Source organism: Acipenser ruthenus, chromosome 16 (assembly GCF_902713425.1).
Source record: "Acipenser ruthenus chromosome 16, fAciRut3.2 maternal haplotype, whole genome shotgun sequence".
In the NCBI taxonomy this organism is placed as follows: Eukaryota; Metazoa; Chordata; class Actinopteri; order Acipenseriformes; family Acipenseridae; genus Acipenser; species Acipenser ruthenus.
This window is the reverse complement of record NC_081204.1, coordinates 27,767,698-27,794,790: the sequence shown is the minus strand read 5'-3', so window position 1 is coordinate 27,794,790 and position 27,093 is coordinate 27,767,698. Positions and strand designations below refer to the sequence as shown.

The following is a 27,093-nucleotide window of genomic DNA, read 5'->3' as shown; positions in this document are numbered from 1 at the left end:
AATAACCCCACTACATGAGGAAAAGATTTTAAATTCAAAAACAATTTTAAACACATATTGCATTTCATTACAGGTTCCGTATCTTTTGATAGGAACTATCACTATCTGTTTGCAAAACACTTCCTTTTCACATCAGTTCAGCAATTACAGTATTGCAGTCATATGCAGGGGGTCACAGTGTTTCATACAAAAATCTAATTAGGATATTGGAGCACAGGCTCGATAAAGTGATTTCAGGCGTATTATTCGGATAGTACAGTCCCTGCTATATACGAGAAGCAAGGGACAGGATGTGCCAATAAACAAGACATGGGAATAACAGTTGGAAAGCAAACTTATCTTATCTACTACTGGTATTGATTTTTAAAACACAATACTGTGTAAATAAACTTCACCTGCCAGGTGAACTCTATTTGTAGCTCTATGGACAGAAATTAACTCATGTCCCACATGTCATAAACTGCTATAGCCAACACTGATTTCCAACACTTCTATTGCCATACAGTTTCAATCAGCGTTTCTACAGGCTGGACCCTGATGGAAGTTTGCTGTATTAAATGTTCATGCTTCCCCATGTATGTGCAGTAACTGCATCCTTTACCACAATATCACCACATGCCCGTGCCCTACCATGCTTTGCTATGTTCTACCAAGTGGTCTCATTAATGTCAGTCGACAGTAGCACTTAAAAGACTCTCATTATGACTTTAGACAAACGTTTGACTACTCCATGTGGGTGTACTTTGGTAGAAGTTGTTCAAGCTACGTGTACACATTTTAGAGTTTTCTTACCACAACTTCATTCAAAGATGTTTAATTCTTACTAAGCGTTATCTCGATTTGTGTGTAAATAGTTTGAGGTTTGGGGAGTTTGTGCAGCTGGGAAGCAAAAGTATTGATCTGTAGACAAGGCTGAATTTGCACAACTTTGTGGTTCTCACGAAACGCATTGACTTTTTTCGATTACTGCAGTTTAGGGTCTCAGTTTAACATCTGGTACAGCTTGTCCACTTTTATTTTAAATATATCTTTTTATATTGTGACTTGTGATAAATGCTTACTTGCTGTATTTTCTACACAGGTCAAATCAGAAATTAGGAAACACATTAAGAACACAAGTCATGAAGATTTATATATTCAAATATTTTATAAAAAAAACCCCAGTTTTTCTACTACACATATCTATATATATAAACAACAACAGCCAAACAATATGCCCTTCGAACACCACAGAGCATTCAAACATTACAAAACAAAACAGGTTTCACACTTGGTAGAAAATATATTATAGATATGAAAAAAATGACAATAAATTAAACATTAAGACATCGAAAATACATGACTGAATAAGTACATTGATCAAAGTTGTAATATTATGAGTGGATGCACAATGAAGGTTGACGGCCAAGAGAAATACATTCACTGCTACAGCTATTTGGCACTGCAAAACATGGAATGCTTGCGAGCAAGACATTTTTACAAATTTTGTGTTTCTTAAAAATCTGCAAAATATATACATGCTACAAAGTTAAAATCATTACTACTTTGGACTGATATACAGTATATGTGTTCTTTTGCCGTAAACATGTCCATAGTGGGATATCTGCAAAATGAAGCTGTCGTAGACGCTTCCTGTTCTACAGTGTGCTTCACAATTACATGGTGCTTAAATACAAGAGGTGGGGCTCAACATAATACAAAGGTAGTAGAATTGAATGCATCATGAATATGTTTCCCTAGTTGCTACAGCTAAAAGATTTATATATATATATATATTTCCCATCAATGAAACATGTAGCATTGTACACACACGGTGTTAAATGTACCTCCTTTGGCATGCACCAGAGGGCAGCAGCATCAAACATCCGCATAACAGTTCCCTCTAGTGGACTGACCACAAGTTGTGCTTCTGCCCTTCATAAACTATTTCTATGGTATTTTGACAATCAGTAACAAGTAACAACTGTCAATGAAAAAAAAAAAATCAACAATAAAAAACAAAATAGAACAAAACGTTTTACTTTCTACCATCTAGTTTTCAAATATTTAAATATGAGCAACACACCTCATACTTTAACCTTTTTGGTGCCAGTGATGAAATATGTTAAAAGTTTGTTTTACAAAGACACTGGCTTTCTAGTCATGTGTTCAAGAAATGGTTAAAGTCTTAGATTTAAGGGTAAGCTGTGTCAAATGTAATTAATTTAGTAAAAACAAACTCCTTTACTTTATTAACTCATCTGTCATGTATTGTTCTTTTTATTTTGTATTTAACATTTAGCGTAGGTCTTTCTAAAGAGGCCTTGACTACACAGTCGGGGAGATGTTGTTCTAGTGGTATTGGGAAAGGTTTCATTTGGTTCTAGCGATTCTCAGATTGCTGCTGTTGTTTTTTTTCCAGCTGGTTACACACAGCGCAACAACAGAGACATCCCAATAGATCTCTCTTTTTTCAACATAGTACTGCATTAAGGCACTGTTCTGAAGCACTAGGTACTTTCCATATGGTTTGAAGCTGTATAAAAAAGACTCTTAAGCATCTTTCGCTGATTTCACTGTTACAGAGATGTGATCAAGAATGTATAAAACAGGAAAAGGGATTGGCGGTCTATATAAAACAATCACTAGTAATCTATATTATTTACACTAATCGCTACCATACCATTTACAACAAAATGTTTTACTTCTATAGGATTTGTATATGTCAATTTGACTTAATTGACATATTAGGAACCTTGCAACAAAAAAACTAAGTACAAACACACACATAGTAGGAAAATGTGGGTCTAGCATTCATCTAATTTACAATACAACATGTACACACAGTGGTTAAGGTGGATTGACTTCAGCCATATTATTCATATGTTCTACTCTTCGTCAGTAGTATCATTGAACCTGAAAAAATATATATATACTGGTATATATTTTTCTGCAGCAATTTTTACATATGATAGAGAAAAGGGATTATAAAAGTCAAAGTTGATAATGGTTGTTGTTGTTGAGGGGGCTTGGGTAGACAACTCTGGCTATTCCACTTTTTCAGTTGTGTTTTTCCGTAAGAATTGAAACCAGGTGATTTAAAAACTGGTTACTTCATATGTGGAAAAACGTAATACTTGGCAGTTTTAGGGTGTGGGTGATAGTGTAGTGGTTCTATGAGCTATGTTGCTATGCTTTGAATTCAGACACAAAATACAAATAAAAATACACTGCATGCCTACCTCAATAGACAGGTGTGAACCTGTCTTTACCGCTATAAAAGCACTGCATGATAAAAAAAAATACCCTATTCCTTTTCTAAGGGTGCCCCATTTTAACATGCACACTTTAATTCTATACCAGTATGTTTCGCCATTCCACAAAAACAACTCCAAACATCAGTCACTAAATTAATTTGGTATGCTATTTATTTTCTTTGTTATTGGAACATATGTCGTAAATAATGTCCAGCTAACTATTACAGTATAGTTTATTTAATCTCCCTATTTCTTAGATTTTATACATTGCGTGATTGCTAGATTTTGTAGAATTTTGACAGCTTGCTGATAATACATAGATATTTGTAAAGGCAGCATCCTTGAAAATGACAGGGCACAACAGCCTGTTGAAGGATCACATGATCTGTCCTGGCCTGGCCTGGGCCTCAGATCTTGTTGGCTTCAATGACCTTCTCCAGGATGTGGTCGATGTCTCCTGTGTCGAAACTGATCTCCTTCAGGTCCAAGTGAGGCAGGACCGAGGTCAGCAGGTTCGCTACGTTCTGGCGCAGCATACGCAGCCTCTCCATGGTACTGCTGTGAAAACAAGGGTGGGGTGGGGGGGTGACATCCTGTGAGAACCTGCTTCAACCATGCAATCATGAGACCAGACCTAATGCACAGGGTTTAAAAACACTTACCTGGACTGCCTTCCAGCTGAGCAGCATCCTGCGCTGCACAGCTTTAGCTTTTCAGCCCCCTCAGACAAACTGCAAGCTTGTGTACATGAAGCGATTTAAAACTTCATAATGAGCTAAACCTCAAAGGTGTTTTTATATCATAACATCAACAATGGAATTGTGCTATTGTGTAACCGAGCATGATTGTGCTCTTATTAAGTCACTGTATCTTGCTCTTAATTGTACTGTCATTCTTGATATGTATTTTTTGTATACAACTGTAAGTCACCCTGGGTAAGGGAGTCTACCAAGAAATAAATAATAATAATAATAATAATAATAATAATAATAATAATAATAATAATAATTGTATGAGGCTGCTTGCTGTCTCTTTGGAAATGACATGACAGAGAACGGGTTCTCATCCCACTTAAACAATATTTCATTTTATTCATCATTGATGATGTGTTAAAAATCCTGTCTTGCACTATTTATTGCATGAATGTATACTTTTCCTTGCTTAAAGTTAATTGAACTGGGCGCGTAGTGTAGGTAAGACCATTTCCAACACACATGCATTGCATAGTCGAGAATGGTTGCACGCAGATGCTTTGGGCTCCCTCTCTCCATGCAGGTTACCTGTCAGTGGCACTGGGCTGGGGGCTTGTGCCCTGCTCCTGGGTCTCTCCTTGCCTGCTCAGTCGATTCTCCAGCTCCCTCTTCTCCCTCCGAATCCGGTCCAGCTCGGCCCGCAGTGGCTCCAGCTCTTGGTACTGGAAGCTGGTGTACTTCTTGCCCCAGAAGATCTCTTCATTGGCTCTGGTAGGATGAGCTCGGAGCAGCAGCACCTCCTGCTGGCTCTTGTGACACTCCTGCTGCAGGCGACACTTCTCCCGCTCCAGCTCAGCCACCTGCACAGGACATCCCACAGAGTCACTCCACAGACACACACACACACATACACACACACACGGCAGGCAGTCTACCAGCACTGCTTTGGGCTCACTGTTCACACCCATACTCCAATGAACAGCACAGGCCCATACTGATGAGCCACTGGGGTGAGAATGAATGTGTGTAATCACTCTGCCAAACAATTAATATCATCCTTGTGTAACACAGCAGGGAGGGGGTTAATCCTCCCTGCATAGAAGAAAACATGTGCAGAATGCACAGTTGTGTTAATTGTTAATTATCCCCTGCACCTGGTAATTATTGTTAAATTAGAGCCAGGTGCAGGGTATAAAAGAAAAGCAGCCAGTCTGTTCAGGGCTGCTGTGGGTAGAGCCCGCTTGCAAGTGTGTGCAGGCATACCACGAGAGTGAAGGTTTGTGAAAACAGTGTTTATTTTGTTTGGTTTGTTTTACAGGGAAACAGCTTAGCTGTCCTGTTTTTAGTTTAGGTTCCAGTGTTTATGTTTAGTTAGCGCTCCGAAGGAGCTAGGTGTTTGTTTTTGTTTTGTGTTCTGTTTGTATTATTAAAAGTGCGCGGAAGCGCTGAACCCCAATTTCTGTGTCTGGGTCAATTTTTAAAGGGGCAACGAACCCGAGTGGGGCAATATATCACACTTGTAATTTTAAAAGTACAAGGGTTTTAGTTTGCACGATTTGGTTAGCGCTGATCAATCCATTGAAATGGAAAATCATAATAGCGCAGGCATAAAAACTCATGGTACCAAAATCACTTTACAGAGAAAAGTCTAATTGTGCTCGTTTGCGCCCATGTAGTGCCGTATAATCAGGCACTAACAACCTTTGCCTTAGCGTTAGTGCCTTGCCCTGTGCTCAAAATAAGCCCAGAGTTGAATACATTTTTACATTATATATAGTTTTAGTGTTCTCATAACTTTTCTGCTCAGTTGAAATGAAGAGATGAACCTACAAACTGGATTGAGACTTTTGGAACTGTTATGTTTTGAGTATCTGGCAAAAAGTGTTTTGCTTATAACTTGGAGGCAGTCACCTGGAATGTCTGTCTGACAACATGAAAGAGCGCACAGCGGCTTACAGATTTAGGAATTGCTCATTAATCTAGGAAAGTCCCGGGACCATTTCCAGGTAAAGAATGTGACTGGAATGGTGTACTGTTTTAGCAATGATTACTTATTTTGCTGAGAAAAAATGTGAATAACATAAATAAACAACAGACAAGCTTGTCCAGTGACGTGTGTGTGTGTGTGTGTCCATGCTGGAAGTCGTGGTGTAGAGAGGGATACTCAGCCAGTACCCCCACAGGAAGAAACCTCACTACTACAAGGGCCTCCAGGAAGATGAGATGTAAGCAACTACGTAACAAACAAGCAGCTCCCTACCTTATGTCTGTACTTGTCCCTTTCGGCAGAGATGACAACCAGTTTGTCTTCGGCCTCGTTCAGCCCCTGGCTGAAGAACTCCTTCTCCCGACAGGCCTGCTGGTACAGTTGCCTCATCTGCTGCAGGCTTGTGGGGCAGTCCTGGGGCAGTGTGGGGACCCTCAGATTCCCTCTCAGCCTCTCTGCCTCCTTCTCCAGCTCTGCCAGTTTCTCTGAGCGGGCTGCCTGCTCCAGAGCCTGGATCTGTGCCTGCTGTTCGCTCTCTGGGCAGTCTGCAGCCATGGCAGCAGGCTTTCTTCTTCTCCCTTCCTGTGCTGTAACATTACCATGGGTCAGGGCCTTCACGGGCCACCCTTCTCTCGTTCTTGGTGGCACTACGACTGTTTGGGCTGTGGAGGAAGCCTTTTTCTTGGATTTGTTCCAGAGATTCTGCTGTCCTTTAGGAGCCACACCCCCTGCAGGCCAAAGCAACATCTGCTCTTCCTTTTTGATAATGGGCAGGGTGGGAGGGGTTCTCTTTTCTGAGACTATGATTACGTCATGGCCCTCTTCCTCCTCACTGGAGCCCAAGCCTGTTTTCACAAAAGCATGGGCCTGATCTCCCAATCCTCCCCACGCTTCGGGCCTTATGTCCTGGCGACTGCTGTCCAAGCCTTGTTTTTGCTTTTTACTGCAGAGAAAAAAAGTGCAGAAACATAACAGCAAGATTATAATCCCCCCATTAAGATGAAAATCTTTTATCACAGGAGAGAATTTTATAGTTGAACTAGTTTTTTATACAAAAAGGCATTCAGAAAAATAAAAAGGAGTTTATGCACACCATGTTGTTGAGGGAAAAGTGAATGTAAGACATAGCACATTTGTCCTTTGCAGTATTTCTTAAATCCACAAGTGTTACAGGGGGACAAGGTAATGGTGTCCACATGTACTTTGAGAATCTGAGAGCTCTATTGAGGCCATACCGGACTGCTTTACAAAAGTCACCAAGATGTGATGACTGCAGCAGGATACAAAGTGAGTCTAAACAAGAAGAAGAATAGCTTAGTGTAAATATCTGTAATGTTTCAGTCATACAATGTTGCTCTTCAAGGTGTTTTCGCTGGTATAAGAGAGGAATAATAATTGGCATGATCAGTGACAAGCAGAAATCCTCAAACCTGGGGACGCTCGACCCAGCCACGCCTTTCTCCATCCCCTCCACCTGCTCCTCCTCTTGACTGGTGAGAAGATTGGGTGGTCCAGACAGACCCCGGGACAGCTCTGGTTTGACGATACCTCCCTGAAACACCATACAGATTCATTTATAACACTCGAATACGAACAGACCTGAGTTAGGAGAATGTAAAAGTTAGATGCCAATTACGCTTATGTTTCCCACATACACCCACACTATTTTATTCACTGTCTACTTACATTCAAATCATCCACTTACACACTCACAACGTACATGTGCAGTTCCCCATGTTTATACTGTGCTGTGGATTTACTTTTGCTTATCATTGCCTGTGCTTTACCAAGCTTCCCTGTGCTTCACCATGCTTTTACTAGGCTTTGCATACCTATAAATATGAAACAGGGAGTGGCAGTGAAGGTGTGCTTCCATACAAGTTGCCCAAATGGGGGGACAAGTTGGCCCCAATTGTATCATATGTTACCTTTTATTCTGCTGTCTTTTTAGAGATATCAAGACTTAATACATCTGCTCTCTGTACTCTGTTTCTGAGTATGCAAAATGTTTGGTTTGATAACACTTTCCATTTAGATTTCACATTTTGATATGCTGTATATTTTTCTCAACCCACCTCAAGAGACATACTCCTTTTTCTGTCATTGCTCAAATCTCTGAAATCACAAGTTGATACATCAAATTAGCAAAACGTCTTCAAAACATATGATCACATAGTCAACCTAACTTCCCTCTACAGTTTGTAGAGAAACAGAAACAACAGTAGTAGAATAAGGACTACAGCAGATTCATAAGAAAAACAAACAGAACCACCTCCCCTTATTCTCTCTGCATCCTCGCAGGGCACAGTACAGGCTTTACAAGCACACAGGGGAGAAGGGTCTGCAGTGCATAGCAGGATAATGCAGATTAGTTACTGTTTTTTAAAGGTCTTCTCGTAGCTGGGTGTGAGCTCGTCTTCACTTTCCTCAGGTTCCTCTGGGTCAATACAGCTCCTGAAATTCAACACACAACATCCAAGGTCAGTTACGAAGCTGTCAAAGTACCCCCACCACCAGGTGCATTTGTATTCATAGACAACACTAAAATCCTGCACTGCTACAATATATTCTTATGACAGTTACTCCCCCCTGCCTTGAGTGTAGAGCACAAAACCCCTCCCACTCACCTGCACTTGGGGTCAGGGTTGAGGTGGCAGTACCACGGCTCAGGGACAGGCTCCTCTGTGAAAGGTAGTTTCCTCCACTTCAGGCACTCCTCACACTGCACCCAGTGCTGGTCCGGGTTCCCTCTGCAGAGATCCAAACACAGCAGAGAATCACTATCCACACCCACAAGACAGGCCTGGGACAGATTTGCATGGTGTGCTTGCGGTTTGAAATGCTGTAGCATGCAAAACACGCTCCTCTGTGCTTTAAATAGCGTTTACCTTTTCAACAAAGAAAGTCAGAGACAGGTGTTCAGACTACAGCTTTCCATTATACGCATGTCATTCGACCAATGAGGCCAAGGAAGCTCACAACACTGCACAGGTCCTAGTAACTTGAATGAAACAGAATCTTCTATGAGGCTTAACAGCTGCCATCTTTCAAAGAATGTTTCAGGTAATCGTCATGTCTGCCTGGATTTACCCAAAGGAAGTTTACCAAAGACACACATTCTCCTTTAATTTAAATCTGTGTTACTTCAGCTCATTCAACAAGTGCTATGCTTGCGTATTGTTTAGAGATAAATTGGATGAAATAAGAAAGGCTTACGTGATCATATATATATATATGTGTATTTCATCAAGTCGTTTATTAATAAAGAACACACTGTCTGTTTATACTATAAAACAAATGAAAAAAAAATGAGTGGGGTTTATTTATCACTGGACAAGATCCAGGCAAACCAACTCAGTTTACCCAGCTCAGATTTCCTGTGGCCTGTTAGTTGGAAAAGTCACAGGACAAGCAGACATCCAAGATTTCACTATGCCACATAGGCAAACAGAAAATGCAACAATATTAGTCCACCAGGTGGCAATGTGCATGAAGTTAAAATAGAAATGTGTGTTTTTGTAGATAGCACCTACATCAAAACAAAGTGCATTCATTCCCTGCATCTCCTCCCATGAGATACAGACACGTCAGCTTGTGGCGCAATCATTGGGAAGTTAAGGACATGCAAATTATTGTTTTGCATTGAAAGATGGGAATGGAACAGAAAGAATTAAAATGTGCAGTGAATATTTCATTGCAGCAAACATTATTACGCAACTCATGGAATGAAAATAGGCTCAATTTGAGTTTTGAAGGTAGAAAAAGTTTAATGCAACCTCCAGTATTCTAATTTAAATGATTAACTGTTAGTGGTAATATCCACATACGCGGTAAGATGCTTCACGCAACTGCCCAGTAACTAATCACTGCTTTCCCTATGCTTTTCATAGCGTGTTTTCAATACTGACTGTGTTCCTTTGTGTGACCTATTGAAGTAGCATGCAATGAATCCACAGTGTAGCACTGAAATATCTGCAAGGATTTACTAATAGCTTAAAAAACACCATTAAATAATCAAATTCACGTTCATGTGTTTGTGTTTCAAGCAGGAAAAGTGAGTCCTATAAAATGATATAAATATCTATTAGGTGAATGTTTCTGGCATTTATTTTGTTATCTTTAAAGAGGTTTTATTAAGATGTGTTTATGGTGTGATGGGTATGTGGGGCGGGGTAGTAAGGCATCCCACTCACTGTGTCTCCTCTGTCTTCTTGTTGTCTTCCACCTGATCCTGCAATTTATTTGCTTTCTTCACTTTCCAGTAGTCGTTCAGCTTCAATCCCAGAGCTGCCAGAGTCAGTCTACAGGGATACATGAAACAGATCAATTGCACCTGCTTGATGTACAGGGTCTCAGGGTATTTAAATGACAGGTATTTATAAAGACCAGTAAAGAAGAAATGAGGACTACAGGGCAATTTCAGATACAGGCAAGTAGCAGTGAAGATTCTTAAAAGAGTAAAGGAGTAAAAACTAATGTGTGTACCTCCTCTCCTGACTGTCTGAAAGAGCATTAGATTCTTCACTTTATATAGTGTGCTTGCATCATCTGGCACAGCCAGCTTGTTTTTAAAGGTTAGTTTCATCCTACTTCAATAGCTGCTTTTATTATTAGCTGCAATTACTTCACTTAAAAAAAAAATTGCAGAATGAAAAGATTACCATAAGGCATAGAGTTTACAGAAGTGAGAAGTTTTCAGAAAAAAAGGATGAAGATGTCCCCCCCCAAAAAAAATAATGAGGAAGCCTTTGTAACCTATTTAAGACCTTTGAATAAAACAAAATAATTAAAAATCCAGACCTCTAAATAATAAATCATGAGATGAAATATTTCAAATACCATGTTAACATCTTCAAAAACCCATTGTACAGTACCACACGTACATTTTGGCTGAATGAATTGTGGCGATGAAACGTGTTTTTTTCATTTTATTTATACGGTTTTGGTTAAAAGACCTTCCGTTTCCAGGGAAACACTGGAGTGTACTTGAGAAAGTGTGTTAGAGCCACTCTGAAAGGCCTTCGCCCCTCACCCTCCAGCCTCCTGCTTCTGAGAGCTGAGAGCTGAGAGCTGATTGCAGAGGCTAAGGGAACAAAGGGAAGTGGTAATGAGAGCAGAAATTGCCCCGACTGGCTTGTCTTCACTTCCCCTGATATCGCTCAGCAGCTACTCGGGCCAGCAGGAAGTTGCTTCACTTCTGAGGAGGAGAGGGTGTCTGTGGCCTGTTTAGCTCCTGACTCCCAATTAGTAGAGAAACTTCACTCACAGGCAAAGTAGCAACATCCTCTTTAAACTTGTCATTTTAGTGCTCATCAAAGGTGACAATGTCGATGGCTACAGCCAGGAATCACAAGCTTATCCTCACAGCACTGGAGGGAGGAGAAGGTAGTGATTGGAGATGTTCCCTTTAGATTACAGTTTAAAAGCATACAGTACTACTGCTTTGTTATTTCCATTTGCAAACAAATTACCATAATAAACAGATGTAGCATTTCTACAAGAAACATTGAAAGTAGTTTCTGCTAGAGGTTTTTCTCAATGTTTCCAGTGGTGAAATATTAGGTGTATACCACATGGTTAGGTGTAGCCTCTACTCCCAGGTTATAAGGTATAAAAATTATTATTTGCTTCCTCAATCTCTGCTTGTTGAACGAGAATGATCATGCAGATTAAAGTTTACCAAGACTTAGAGAAGGTCAGGATCTACTAGATTTACGCAACATAAATATGAAGTGAGCACTCACAACTCCACATGAACCTGCTAACTCCCATTGCAACCTATGAGTAGCAACTACTATACTAAACATTCAATCACCTTACCAGAATCTCAGAGACTACAGTTTCTTGTTTCACACACTAGATTTGCTTACCCTATGAATAGTTTAAGGTCACTTTCCCTTGCCAGATATATGAAGTGATGTAAGCATTCAGAAAGCAGGAAGTTCTGTCTCTAAATTAGAAACCACAGGATTGATGGAGTGAAAGGTAAGAAACTGTGGAATATATGCACTCTGGCCCCTGTATGGCAAAGTGAAAGGTAAGAGACTGTGGAATATATGCACTCTGGCCCTTGTATTGCACAGTGAAAGGTATGAGACTGTGGAATATATGCACTCTGGCCCCTGTACTGCACAGTGAAAGGTAAGAGACTGTATATGCTCTCTGGCCCCTGTATTGCACAGTGAAAGGCAGTTCTGCTTACCTGTACTCTTTGGTGTACTCAAAGTCCTGTTTGTTGTGTGCTGGTTTCAGGAAGTTACACTCAATCACTCCGATCACCCCCACACCAGTGCCTCGGGTGTTGGACTGTGGAAGAACACAAAACGTTATTATTATTATTATTATTATTATTATTATTATTATTATTATTATAATAACCTATCAAGTCTTGGAGATAAGTCAAACAGTGTTTCAGCTAGTGCCTTCTTCAGTGCACTTTGACATCAATTCTGTATCTCACAGGAAATCAGTGCAAAGCTTTGGTTTCTGACATGATATGCTAAAACTGGCAAGTGTAAGGAAACATACTGACAGCATCATTCTTAACTGAAGCCTATTTAACAGCTAGGTGGCCAGCAAACAAAGCACTACAATAATATATCTGAGAAGTAATAAGAGCATGAACTAAGATCTAAAAAGCTTTCCTAGTTAAAGCTTTGAATCACTCTTGTGGTTTTCATGTCATCAGAACCCCTTGATTGAATTACAGTCTTAACGTGCACAGTCAGTTGTACATTACTCCTTATTGCTGGAATGTATGACTGAGATGCCCTGAAGCAGTGTTAGAAGTACAGCCCAGCGTCAGCCAAGAGGCCTACCTTGATTTGACAGCCCACTTTCTCATAGGACTTGATCAGCCTGTTATTGTGGTACATCATGATTCCATAGTGCTCCTTGTTCTTGTAGTTAAACCCAAACGTGATTCGCACTCGCTTGTTCTAGGAGATGCGTTAAGGAAAGAACACAAGCTTCATATTTAATGCTACTGAGTAAATATTGTTTTTTTTTTTTTTTTTTTTTTACCAGTCGTTTTGGAATCTATATTGCATTCATGCAAACGGAACAATAAAACGACCGGGTGAAGCACACTGTTTAGCAATTATGCTGTGTTACTAAAGAGATGTGGCTCTTGTTCTGAGGAATATAAAGCTGGGAACACAAAGCCACTTTGTGGCTTGGAACTTGGTTTCAGGAGAATAGGTTTCAGGCCACTGCATGGCACACCTGCGGAGACTTGGGGTTAAATCCAACAAAGCTACTTCAAACTAGGTCTCCCGGTCTCAAGCCACTGGTCCTGAAAAATTTGCTTTGTGTTCCCTCAGGATAAGGATCTGAAATTAAGCTATTTATTTTGGGGTTAAGCCCCCTTTCTTTTCCATACATTGTTCAGACGTTCATGTAATGCTGTGGTTGTTTGGTCACCCTCATTCATGAAGTAATTACAGTACTCAATGAACGTTGAGCAGGTGCACTACTGCCACTGATTTCAGCAATGTATGAAAAGGAACTAATCTAAGTTGAAAAAAAAAACATTTCATCCCTATGGCAACCATGGAGACGAGTGCAGTAAAGATCAAAGTAAAGACAAAGATGTATCTATGTATTCATGTATCCTATAATGAAAAACAAAGGAAGAGAACAAAACATGTTTTTATCAGGCAATTCTCTGTATAGTAATGGTGTATGACAACACTGATTTTAAGTGAACTCAGGAGCGAGTCTCATTGTTTATTGCAATTCAGAATTAAAAATCTTGCTTGTTTGAAATAAGGTTTGACATGAGTTGCAGGAATGGAAATTAATTCTGATAGGAAGTTTCCAAACCTGCAAATACTTTGATTTCCATCATGAAAATGAAAATCGGTAATTGGTTCTTAAGAGTGATGGTTTTCTATCATAAAATCTAAAATGTAAGTATGGTCTTTGGTATCTGTAACGTGAGAAACAATCCCTTTCCCCTCCCGCTTGTCCTTAAACTTTGCATCTCATTTGAATACCAACAGCTGTCCTGTGTGCGTGTACAGAAGTAGTTGAGAGAGAGGTAGTTATCTTTGAACCATCATGCAAACCGGAGGAACTTTTGCCCGCCTGATCTATTTATTTACAGAATGCTATTTTGCATAACAAATAGGAAAAACAAAAGAAAATCTTAAATGAAAGAGAGCAGGATTCTTTGAAATGCAGCTGTAACTGTGATCTGATATTCTTCATTTCAGCTCTAGTAGCTACACATCTTTGAGCCTGAGGGTTTCATGACCATTCCTCAATGAGTACCACCTATTTGTAAATGTACAGGTGGGTTTCAAAGCATATTTGTTGTCCATAAACTGATGGCTAGTTCTGGAGAAGCTGCAACTGAAGCAGAATATTTTTTGGTGTCTATCTTCAATAACAATCTGTATCTGGATTGAATCGGTGCAGTTCTGGTAAGGATACAATGAAGTTAGGCTTGTAGACGTCATGCTCAATGTTGGCCAAGCTCTTGGCGATCAGCTTGGTCTGAACCTTCTTCTGCCGGAGAATGATCTGAGTTCGTGGCTTCAGGTACAGGATGCTGCAGTACTCCTAGAGTGAGAAAGGGGGAGCTGGTTCACAATCCATTGAAAAATCTGTCCAATAGGCAATATACCAACCTCACCTCCCAATAACCAGTTCAGAATCAATCTGAGGTTCTCCTTTTTAAAGACTAGCTAGACCTTGGTGCTCAGAATAGAGAGAAAGCAAATTGGTAGGTTTAACAAAATACACTTTCGTTGGTTTGTCTACATGTTAGTAACATTAACAGTTTGGTTTTCCTTTCATGGAAATGGTGCTAATGACTCAACGTATATTACAAATGCTTTAAAACCATGGGTGCATTAAGTAACTGAGCGGCTCAGCCCAAGACATTTTCAGATAACCAATGAAATCTGCTCTGTAGCGCTCTGAGCTGCTCAGAGGGAGTGGAACGCAGCATGCCGTTAAGTGGGTTCTTTCACTGAGCTGCTCTGAGTGGCTCACTTACTTAACGCGCCCCATATCTTCTCACTATTCTGCTCATTGCAATGAATGTCAACACACCCAATATTCTGAACACTTCATGTTACACTTGCTTCACTTCTTACTGTAACATCAATACCAGAGAGCTTGTGTTATATTATTTGCCTGGAGCTAAATATATCCATGTTACAAAACCTTGGCTTTTACAGTGCAAGCTAAACAAATAAGCCACAAAGCTATAATAAGGTGAACAAGTGAATAATACAGCTGAGCAGTGCCACTGGTTTTCTGATTGCGCTTTAAATATGGAATTAAAGGATGTAAATTGAGGCATAATCATATAAACAATAATTAAGTCTACCATTATACGAGAAAACTTTGAGAGGTCCCCATTTTAAAGCAACAGGCTAGTTAAATAATTGTAAATGATTGTAAAACCTCTGATGGATGGGTCTAGTTTTATACCGTTTAAGGTACAGTATCACTCTCAAAAACTTTGTTTTGCCTTTGAACTTGCTTCAAAACAATGCCTGAATTTAGTATTCCAAAAGATTTTACACTGAAAGTATCCATACTAACCCGTAGCGAGTAGTCCATCTCTGGCACAGTCTGGTCAGCCCTCTCAGGTTCACGACAACCCTTTTTGCTGGAACTCCCTGGCTGCTCAGAGCGTAAATCTGGTATCCGGATGTCATGTGCGTCTGTCTCAAAGTCCAGTTCTGGCTTTCCATCCTTGTTTCTTCAAAATAAATCATGAACAAAATATGTTAAGTATACTTAATACGATCTTGTAGTAACCCTGTACAAACTCTGAAACCAATGTAATTTCAGTCAGTCAATAAAGTCAACAATGGGTTTGCCAACTTGGCCGATACAAGGTTTTTGGTCTGCTAGTTACAAAAAATTGCAATACATAACCTTCACTTAACTACAGATGTTCTAGATCAGTGGTCCCCAATCACTTCCAAGGTACTGACCACATTGGCATTGGACCACCATCAGCTTTTCCGCACAAGCATTTCTATGTATACTATACCAGTGTTGTTTTTGTGCAAATTGTCATTGCATTTGCAAATGACACCATGTGGTTATACATTTGCAATGGAAAGTATTTCATAACAAGCAAATCTGACGTTACGAAGAGGCACAGGTTTTGTTTGCTAAGCTGTTGAGCAGCAGATTAATGGTTTGGGAGTGTGGTAGATGCAGCTGCATTACCTATTGGAGATATTTCAGGGTTCACCTGGGTCCACAGTTTGGAACCTCTGTTCTAGAGGCAGTCCCTCCCCCACCTTACCTGCGGATGTTCCAGATTATGATCTTGGTCCCCTTCTTGCTGGGGATGGAATCTAATTGTTCCAGCAGCTCCTCCTGGGTCTGGAACAGTGAGTGGGCCAGGATAGCACCCAGACTAGCCACGGAGTCCTCTGTCACTACCAGGTTATGTGAGGACCATGTTAAGGAAAACACCCTCTGAACCAGCCAACGAAACAGCTAGTTCAGAAAACTAAGCAACTCAGTTCAGCAGAATGTGAAGAGCTCTTAGACTGACTGCTAGGAGCTTTAGAAACACATTTCAACAAAGTAGTTCTAGTTCCCTATATAAATATATTTCATTGTTATATATATTCATTTATTTCTTGGCTTGCTTGTACTGCAATGCAATCTCTCAGCAGCAGGTAACCTAGACACTTCCAGTGCAGGTCCTTGTTTACAACCATGTCCATAATTATTTAACTGAACCAATTATAGCCTATTTCATGTGTCTGTTGTTATTTTTACATGTATTTATGTTTTTATTTTGTTTGATACTTCACTGATGGTGAAAGTAGAATGTCTTTAAAAGGTGGACATAAAAAACAAAAATATTCTACAATTTAGCATTTACTGTTTTTCAGGTAAACATTTCAATATTTAGGAACATTTGTTATATAATAACCAGAGAAAATTATCAATTTTGAATGTGAGAATGCTTTTTCTTTTCTGCTGTAACACATATTATTAATCATGAAATACCTTGAAATACCTATTTTTAGACTGCAAAATAAGCCCTTTGCACTGTGAAAAAAATACAGCCCTAAATATAGCTGCTCCAGACACGCTATCTCACATCTGCTCTTTTAGATAAATATCTCAAGATGTTCTCGGCACCCCAATATCATTTCCTTCAATAGATATTAATAGCTAAATATCTTACAGCTTTTCTACCGCATTAATATCTGTCAAATGTATAACTGTGAAATTCTCACATGGTCCCTGTAAACATTTTAAAGCTGTTTACAGATTCTCAGACAACTATATTGAAAAAGCAATTAGCGAAACCTAAACAGTCCCCATTACCGTGTCTGAGAATAGCTTGGCTGATTTGTTGCAATATGTTACCTTATAAATAATAGTCTATCACATACTTAAGGTGTCTAGTAATCCTCCTATTCCTGAGTAATTAACCCAATTTATGTGTTTGAAGCTGGGAACAAAAACTGTCACAGCTTGAAACTACAGATTGAAATCTGCCACGCATTAAAATGCAATGGCAGCTATGACACTTTTCCAAATAAACAGATGCGCGTTCTATTTCTAAATGTGCTGTAAGTGATATTGTGCTTGGTAATATGATGCATGCAAGCTACTACGAAGATGCATTTGAAAAACTGACACATACAAGTACAGTAAAATGTTTGTAGGAAAGACTCCCTATTTTCTACTGCCTAAAGTGCATGACTTACAATGAATATCCCAACATTAACTTGTGTTTATGAAGCTTCTGGTGAGCTGTGATGGTCATCCAAGTTCTTCCTCTACCACACATTCCAGTCAAGAGGCCAGCCTCAGTTAATTTAAGCAGGCACTTGTGGACAGGCTGCTGGTTTAATCAACTGTGATTAGCACTCATCTTGCACTGCCTTAAGGCAGTCCAAGATTGGTGCTAATCAGGGTCTGTGAAACCAACAAAAGGAGTTCAAACTTGAGTGAGGTGAGGCGGGGGATGACTGGCAGCCAGTGAACTCTACTGAATAATTACATTATTAAAGGCTTCAACTAATACCGAGAAGGACTAAAAATGAGAATGAACCACGTATGCATAAACAAGCAGCATGATGGTGTAACTAGTGCTTCAATTGCTGCGAGCACTGGGGAGGATATTGTTTTGCGGGTTGAACGGAGCGATGGGCACAATGACAGCCTTTGCTCGGATGTGCTCCAGGTAAGTCTGTGACAGCAGCCCCACGCTCAGACAGCCTCCGTTCTTAGTGAAGATCATCGCGTCCTTCCCCAGCCGCATCGATCCAGACTTGAACCCATTTCCATACACTCCTATGGGCTGATGACCTCTACTCGACCCTTTCTCTGTGAAGCCAAAACTGTATGAAAGAAAAGAAAAAGAACAGGAGCCCTTTTTAACTCAATGCTCAAGTGTTCATGCTCTCTCAATGCGAAAAACAAAGCTTGGTACACTGTGGGACACGTTCATAAACCATTTTGATTCAATAAAAAAAAAAAAAAACCTGAATACGGTGGAAATACACTGTTGTGTCTTTTTCTGTAATGGTACTTTGCATTTACTGGGTTGTGTTTCCAGCATTCTTTACATAGAGAGGTAGGAAGAGCGGGTTATTGGATGGTCTTCTGTACCTGTAAACACAAAGGCTATCAAGAATACTGATTATACACTGAGATGGTAACCATGCCAACGTATTATCTACTGTGTGATCGTTTTTTTTTATGTTCAGTGGGAAACAGGTGGTGCGTATTGTAGAGTACGCTGTTACAAAAAATAACAATTTGATGTTTTTCTCCTGTTTGTACAATTGCGTTTTAAACTTGGTATAACAGGTGACTTTAATGTTGGTTTTATGGGAAACACTGCTGCATGTCTATTATATAAGTTGCGTATAAGGTCAACTATTGTAAGAGAGAGGTCCACGGAGCAAAGAGACAGCATATACCCTTGCAAACAACATATTCATTGATTATAAATCACAAAACAGAGGGAGAGAGAGAGAGAGACCAGAGGCACTAAATCATCATTCAACATTCATGAGCCTGTTACATGCACCTCTAAGGAAGGGTATAGTGCATTATCTGCAATAGATGCTGTATATTGTAGCATTGTGAAACATTTACTATGCATTAGAATCAACCCCACTACATTTTCAGTAGCCCGACATTTCACCAGTGATAATCACACTGCTGAAGATACATCACCATCTGTGGGATCAGTCAGTGCTATGGAACAATTGTTGCTTGGAAAAAAAGGCAACATAAGTTAATCTTCAACTCTGGAACCTCTGGAATGATCATTCTATTCAGACATAATCATGACATCATCCACAGAATTTTATTCAGACGTTTATTGCACTGTGTTTACTTTTCTTTCTACAGAGCGGGAGAAGGGCTTTTGTTTGAAAAGTCCTGGAATAAATGATTTGTAAATCATTTAAACCCTTTGTGTACATCCAAAAAATACATTTTTTTGTCATGTTTTTCATGCACTGCAGTTGTACCTCCTTTCAGACATATATACCAAAAAGCACTTGATCCTAAGAAACACCCAAAGAAAATTGCAGAAATAACACGTTTAAATAGTCACTATTTTAAAAATATGTAAAATAATTGGTGAACTAGATCTCGGGTATGTTATTGTTTACTTGAACATTTAGTTCACAACTGTTTGTCATCTTTATTATATTTTTTTAATAGGTTTAAAACTTGCTTAATCTTGTGCCTATGCTTTATTATAATTTATATACCCCTCAACAGTGCTTTTACTTTAAAGGGACATCTCTTCAATGGAGTACCCTTTCACTGCTGTATTAATTAAACAAAGACCCAGAGTCTCACAGCTCTGTGTGTCTGTGGTCAGTGTGTCTGTTGCGATAGAAGCGCGTTGTTGTGGGTTTTAACGGACCTCTCCCAATTTCTTAGAAGGCAGGTAAGTCCCTCAACTCAAGGAGAGGATGCTGAACTGAGGTTAGGTTTTAACAGACACTTCCTTTTTTTACCCAAAGTCTGTTTATCTCCTCCGTGTGCTGTATGCTTTTTATTTTATTCAGGCTGTGATTTAGCACTAGAATCTTCCATCAGTTTTATTTCATAGTTTGAGGACTGACAAGGTGTAGCATTAAACTGTGAGCACTTTTCTAATGCCTGTTGAAACATAACTTGGCCCACATGTGAAGGTGCACAGGAAGCATTCAGAGTGGGCTGTAAAACCTTTTTAACAGCTAATCACTTTATAAAAACCTACCAAACATTGGACATTACACTATTCAGCAAGTGAAGATTTACGAGAAGACTTTCTGTCAAGCTTAGCGTGTTTGAATAAACTGGCCCAATGTTCTGTGCATCCTTTGTTTCAACTTACATAAAAAAAACTATACCAAAATGTTGTGTCAACTACGTTTCCTTGAACTTACCAGAATATGAAGGTTTTTTTCCCCATTTTTTCCATTATTCCCTCTGCTCACCCTGTGACTACAGTCATACTATTAATAAAAATGTACACATCGTTTTTTCCTGGGGTTAGTAATCTGCGTCATCTTTTCAAATGTAGCAGTTCCTCTTTTTTGTATGCTAAAGGACACAAATCATACCAAGCAACATGCTATTATTAAATTAAATTAGCAAAAAATCTGTTGGTCAAACCCCGCCCATTTTTAAACCTGGAGCTCTTTCAAGTAGAAGCTGGTTTTCTGCCTTCAGCACAAATAAACTAATCATTGTTTTAAATCAGAAATAACACTATAGGTCATCTGTTGGGAGCTTTTCAGCTGCATCAGAAATCATGCAAATGTGAGGTCAAATTACAGAGGCTTACCTCAGTCAACACAAGCTACAGCTGCAGTGCTGTCGAGGAGAAAAGCCATGTTCTTGTCTGTATCATTTCTAACTCGATGAGAGCGTGACATACAGTAGGAGCTTTTTAAGCCAGCGCTGTTGTAACTGTGTGTTGCGAGTGCCTATTTTTTTTTCATCTCAATTTACTGATACCCTCTCCTAGCATTCTAACTCAAACACATATGGATTAATGACTCCATTACCATCACCAGCTTCTGAAGAAAGAGGTTGAATAGATACAATGACAGGAGTGGCACTTTGTATTCAGGGCAAGGAAGAGCATCTCTCAGCAGCTGTCCCAATGTCATTACATTGGACCAGTGTTAGTACTGTGGCAACAGTCTCATGCCAGCAAGATCTGTTAATATGTATTACACATTAGGAGTGCAGCAACCCAAATGGAATCCACGAAGATATACAAAGGCCTTTGAATAATAAATTAAGACTATGAAGCTTCTCCTTTTAATAACAATAAAACGCTAGTTTCTTGGATTGAATCCAGTCAGTTTTGTAGATCAGTACTTTGCGAATGAAAAAATACTTCTCTTCTTGGAAAAACTTTTATTTTTTTCCAAAATAAGTTTCTTTAGGTGAACTCTGTATTAGTAACATGCATGTCTTTAGTCAAGACTATAAATAAAACACTACAGGTTTCAGTACCACGAGGAAAACAATAGTGACAAATAGTGTACAAGATACAGAGGATCTGTAAAAATGTTTGGTGATATTCTATTTTAAGAAAAATAGTTGTGTAAAATTTGATGGTTCACGATGTTACAATGTACATAAGGCTTTACGACTTTATATACACACACACATATATATATATATATATATATATATATATATATATATATATATATACTGTAAACAGGGGAATTTCTTGAGGGTGGGATCGGAGGATGCCCACTGACCTTCAGTTCTCCTGAGCAGGTGTGGAGACTTGCTTCAGCCAGAGAACATACAGTAATTGGATATTCTAAATCAGGAAGAAAAAAAATTGAAAAAAGAATTGGACACTCTAAATATGTGTATATATATATATATATATATATATATATATATATAGTCTACCTTCTTCATTATAATGAACCCCCCTGGGACCTGGAGCAATGTTCGTTATATCAGGTTGTTCACTATAATAGGGTTTGGCAATTTGCTGTATCAGAATAATGAAGAAATGCCCAAATTGAATTGAACATCTTTATACAGTATTCAGTAGTTCTTTCAAAACAACGTCACATTGATCAACATTTAAACTGTATATTTAAAAGAAAACAGTAAAGAAATGAAAAAAATAAAAAGTACACTTACATGCTGAATACAGCAATTACATGCCCTTTCTCTTGAAAAACATATCCAGGGTAGATGGCTTCATATTTTTCGTGCTTTTCTCAATACATGCTGTTTCAATCTTGTTACCTCCTCGTGTCTGTTGCCATGGTTGCAGTTTGTGTGAAGATGGCACTGGTTGCATACGCCACACATGATTCGCACTACAATAGGTTATCTGAATCAGCTTTATCTTCGAATGAGCCTACCAAGGTCTTTGTTTTCACTGAGAGAATAACACATTCACAAACAGTTCTTGCTGCTTGGATCGTTAAAAAAGGGGGTTCGCTATAAGAAGGGTTTGTTATAGTGAGGTTAGACTGTATATAAACAGGAGTAACACTGCTGATATGTCCAGTTTCTTCAGTAAGGCAAGATGCAGATCTTACGCAGTTGCAATGGGTTTTATTGGTTCATTTTAAACACTGTCTTTCGTGAAAACACACATTCTAATATTCTGTCGCAGGGGTACCTTATCACTTTAAGAGTTCTGTCTCTAGCATCCGGGCTTTACCCACAAAGAACACACAAAGAGCACTTTTAAAATGACAGCCCAAAGCTAACGAAATCAGGAAGCTCTTGTGGCACCTGAAGTTATCAAACTTCGCTCATGTTAATAAGTAGATTTTAAAGCCTTGATTGCCACTCGTTTAATATCCTTTCAATGTGTCCCATCGATCCCTGAGATAACGCTGGACAGCACGCACACAATCTGAGCTTGCTGTGTTATGGTTTATTATTAGGAGGAAAGCAACCATACGCCCACTCCACCGAAGTTCAAAACGACATGAAACCTCAAACACAGCAGTCATGAGACACAGCCAGCTGTGCACGACATTCTCTTAACATTTTAATGACGTGACTCTTTTGAATGCTGCAAGCGGCTTCCCTGTTAATAGAAAAACTCTCCAGAGGCTGAATCACTGAGTTTCAGAAATGCCTTTTAATTGAGGAGATGGCACTGTGCCAGTAAAACGCTGGAGAGCAGTAATGAAACACGCTGTGGTTCAAAACATGAAAAGAAAGGAAAACTCATTCTCAGTGAGGAAATATGAAGGAGAGACTTTAAATGTCAGACACAAAACAACTCACAACAAGTTTACCATAGTAAAAGTATACTAAAAGCATAGTTTGGTTTTGCTAGAACTTTGAAATCTTAAAAAGATTATTGATTTTTCAGTCTTGGGTATGAAGGGATTAATATCAACAGGGTATGTAGTGTCATATTTAATAAGCTGTTGTGATTTCTACAACAAGGAAATAAAAATATAAATACATTTTAAATGTAGCTTTTTTATTCTTCAACACGTGAGTTATTCAAAGAATGCTTTTTTTTTAACACAGTTTGATATTGATGAAGCTGTACTTGGCTGTGGCTAGCTGGTTTAACAACAGTCTGCATGTTTTTAGTTTTGTGTACTGCGCTGAAGTTAGTTCCTGTTTCCTGATTCTGAGCTGGCGTTAGCTATTGCTTCACACATTTTAAGCCTTCTCAAGCCATTTATATCCCCTCAGCCTCACAGAGGAAGTGTGTGTGTGTGGGAGGGGTGTTCTTCACTCTCCGGCCTCAACTCCACTCCCCCCCCCCCCCCCCCCCTCCCCGCGCCCCCCCCGTGCCCCCGGCCATCACACCTGCGGTTCACACCCCTGCACGAAGAGAAGTCAATAAGACACCACCAACGGCCTTTGAGAAAAGACACAAATGACACAAATGCTAGGCCTCAGTTTTGAATAATGTACACTTCCTGTTGAGCAAAATGGATACACAAATATGCGAAACAACTAGCCATTCTGAGTGCTTGCAGCTCTCTTATTGACAGAAGCATGTGCACAAACAGCTGTTCAGAGACATACAGGTGGTGTAGCAAAAGCACACAGGGTCTGTTCAATAATCTACAGCCTGTGTTCGGATCAACTCAATAGACTCCAAGGAGCTTAAAAAAATGAAAACTGTACAACCACACGAGTACAAGTATGGGCTTTGATTCTTATAAAAATGTGTTTCTGTAAAAGCGCAGTTTCTCCTTTTATTTCATACGTCGTCCCTTGCACCTGTGTCACCTCACCCTTGAAATCGCCCCCTAGTTGAGGCTGAGTGCAAATGGAACATATGGCTATGGTGTTAATACATTTTCATTACAATACAGCAGAGTAATTTGTAACAGTGAAACTATATACACACTGAAATAGATAGAGAGGAAACACTGGTTCTTAGTGGGTAATGCAAAAATATGAGTGAGGAAAGACATACACAAATGGATTTTTTGTTACTCATGAAGAACCATTGTGTTTTCTGTTGATCCCACGTGTAACTATGTCTGCTACAACAGGCTTCCTGCAAGCACGGACAGTGTGGAGACATGTCAGCACATCTGTCAGCTGTACCAGTTTGTATTCTGGCACAGAGTGGAAAACAATGGGACCCACCTGAGCATTTTGTGCAGCTTGCTTGGTGTCATGCCGTATCCATTGTCTGTGAATGTCAAGCAGAGATTCCCCTTGATCTCAACAACATCAATCCAAATCTGTTTGGCTGTAACTCCGGGGTCACAGGCATTGTCTGGAGAAGAAAAAATATATAAAACGTGACAAGTTTGTAACTGAGGGTGTCCTCAGCCTAAACACTAGGCCACACTCCTTATCTTAGTTTAGCTCCCAAGCTCTTAACTCATTGGCCACATCATTAGCTTATCTCATAGTCCCCAATGTTTAACCACTAACCCACACTAAGCTCCCAGTTACTTTAGCTCCCACAGTCAAAACTGCCTCACAATCTCCAATACTTATCTCTGTCCCTCAGCTCTGCCACCAGGCCACCCTGCCCAAACCTGTCATCACTAGGACACCCCACATTTACCAACTCGTCTCCTCTCTTTTGTTTTCTTTCCAACATAAGAGACGTTGATTCTCTTTAAATCAACCGGATGTGGCTCCACATCTGCTGAATGAATAGTGAATATAGATGCCTTACCATCTGGCAGCTTGACAATTATTGCCACATTGCATAGCCGCTAAAAAATACTTTCTCAGGAAAACCGCCAAAGCTGTTTGTTAGACCTCCCCGCACCCAATCCCCCCAAGCCCTTAATCCACATAGGCTACATCATAGTAGTCAAGCATGCCCTTTCTCTGCTAGATACTGAGGTACTGTACGTGAATCACATCAGGTGAAAACACTTTTAGAAACACCTGCCGTCATTGCCACTATCTGGTTGTACAGCTACCATGGCACTGATGAGAGGGGGTAATATCAACGGAGCACGCTGATTGCACGCAGATTTTTTTTTTTTTTGAATGCTTGTAAGTGCTTCTTAAGTAGAAACAAAATAATAATTGTATTACTTAAGCATGTTAATATCCGAAGCAGAAACAAGCAGGTAATCACTAAAGAAAAAGACAAAGGGGGAGACTAAGCAATTTGGTCTTTTTTTTAAGTGTTTAAAAACCAGGTTCCCAGAAACATCCTAAGGGGCAATATTTGCACAAGAAATTCATAATGTTAGATTGCTTGACATGGGTTTAACGTCGACCATAGTTGGATATTGAAGGTAGATGCAAAATAATAGGCCTTAGATGTGACACTACTGTGTTGTGAAACCGACACACGTGTTTCTGTTATGAATACCTTGCACCTTGTGATTGGTTAACTACCGTTCCCCTTTTCCTTCAGAAAAATGGTAATACCTGCTTCCTCGTATTTCAAATCACTATCGCAACAAACAACGCCCGATGTTCACATCCTGTACAGCAGCTCATCATAACACTATCTGTAATTTTAAAGTCTGAAAACGTTCTTCTTACATTGCAATCTCCCGTTTCAGATTTGTCTCAGTACCCTCCCCCACGACCCTTAGTCTAACCAGAGCGCTAGTATTGGAAAATGTCTACCATTGCTTGGCTGGACAACACGGAACTGCTACTGACTGTGCTGCAGATGTGCAAAACAACAAGCTCAGAACGTTGTCAAAACTAGAACAAATAATGCAAATAAATTAACATACCCATTTGTAAATACATTAATGCAAAATGTAACACGTCTATTGCGCTTAAGGGTAAAACAGCTTCATAAAGCAGGATACTTATGTATTATTATTTTATAAAAAAATAATGTATATGTCAATAACACCTAGAAAGCAATGCACTGTGTGTAATACATATGGTGCATGTACATTGCTGATGAATGCAAAGAATAAAGACAAAAGTGTAAAGCACAGTGTGCACACAGCACAAACCCGAACGAAGCCTGGCAACACTCGGTTTTAAAGGTACACGAGAATAGCTTGTTCTTCAAACTAAAACTAACAAACCCGTTGTATGATATACAGTATATTTTGTCAGTGAGCTTCGGCAACATGGTATTTCGCGCACCACCCAGTTTATTCAGAACTGCCCACCAAGTGACAGGCAAGTGCAAAATTTAACAACGCTAAACCAAAAATACTGGTCATTAAATCGAAAGAACACAAACAAGCCTGCAAAAAACTAATAAAACAATGAAAATATTTGCGGTATTGCGCAAATTACTTATTCCGCAAAGTTTAAGAATGGACTTTGGAAAATAAATAAATAAATAAATAAATAAATAAATAAATAAATACAAATAAAACTTTTTATGCGCTAATAAATATAATCTTGCAAATATAATCTGCAGTCTTACCTATAAGTTCTGCAATAGCGCTGAAAGGCCAGGTATGACTCGTTGAATTGCTGTAAAGGTAAGAAGGGCTCATCTGAAAACAAAAAAGTAAAATACATAAATGCAAGAAATGAATATAAAAATAAATAAACACTTTCAATACATACCGCAATATTGCTTTATTGTAATTTTGTAATAGATAATGCTAGAAATGTCAAATAAATCCAGAAAAGACTATGCTTACGCAGCTAAGGCGAATCCCGTGCTCGCTAAGCTTCGCCATTTTTTTGAACTGTAAAAACATAAATAAGAAAACAGCATAGAGCGAGCAACAGCGGTGCGCGTATGTGACAGCCTCCCTCAGGCAATGGTCTCGCTTGCTCAAGCAGTACT

The 27,093-nt window shown here is 39.4% G+C and overlaps 1 protein-coding gene across 2 annotated transcripts; it reads right to left on the bottom strand.

Annotated features, from left to right (window-relative positions):
* Positions 1 to 1,128: 1,128 nt before the first annotated feature.
* Positions 1,129 to 27,093, bottom strand: LOC117963507 (MORC family CW-type zinc finger protein 4-like). Of its 2 annotated transcripts, XM_058989254.1 has the most exons (17): positions 26,945 to 27,093; positions 26,722 to 26,794; positions 24,492 to 24,624; positions 18,034 to 18,256; positions 16,192 to 16,334; positions 15,474 to 15,633; positions 14,352 to 14,480; positions 12,734 to 12,853; positions 12,118 to 12,221; positions 10,109 to 10,216; positions 8,543 to 8,665; positions 8,292 to 8,369; positions 7,991 to 8,030; positions 7,346 to 7,467; positions 6,189 to 6,858; positions 4,517 to 4,788; positions 1,129 to 3,794 (listed from the first exon to the last, which is right to left on the bottom strand). In XM_058989254.1, the coding sequence occupies exons 1-17, from the start codon at positions 27,002 to 27,004 to the stop codon at positions 3,644 to 3,646; spliced, it is 2,709 nt and encodes a 902-aa protein (XP_058845237.1). In that variant the 5' UTR covers positions 27,005 to 27,093; the 3' UTR covers positions 1,129 to 3,643. The 2 variants fall into 2 exon arrangements, with proteins under 2 accessions (XP_058845237.1, XP_058845238.1); XM_058989255.1 differs by lacking the exons at positions 24,492 to 24,624; positions 26,722 to 26,794; positions 26,945 to 27,093 and adding an exon at positions 21,647 to 21,711.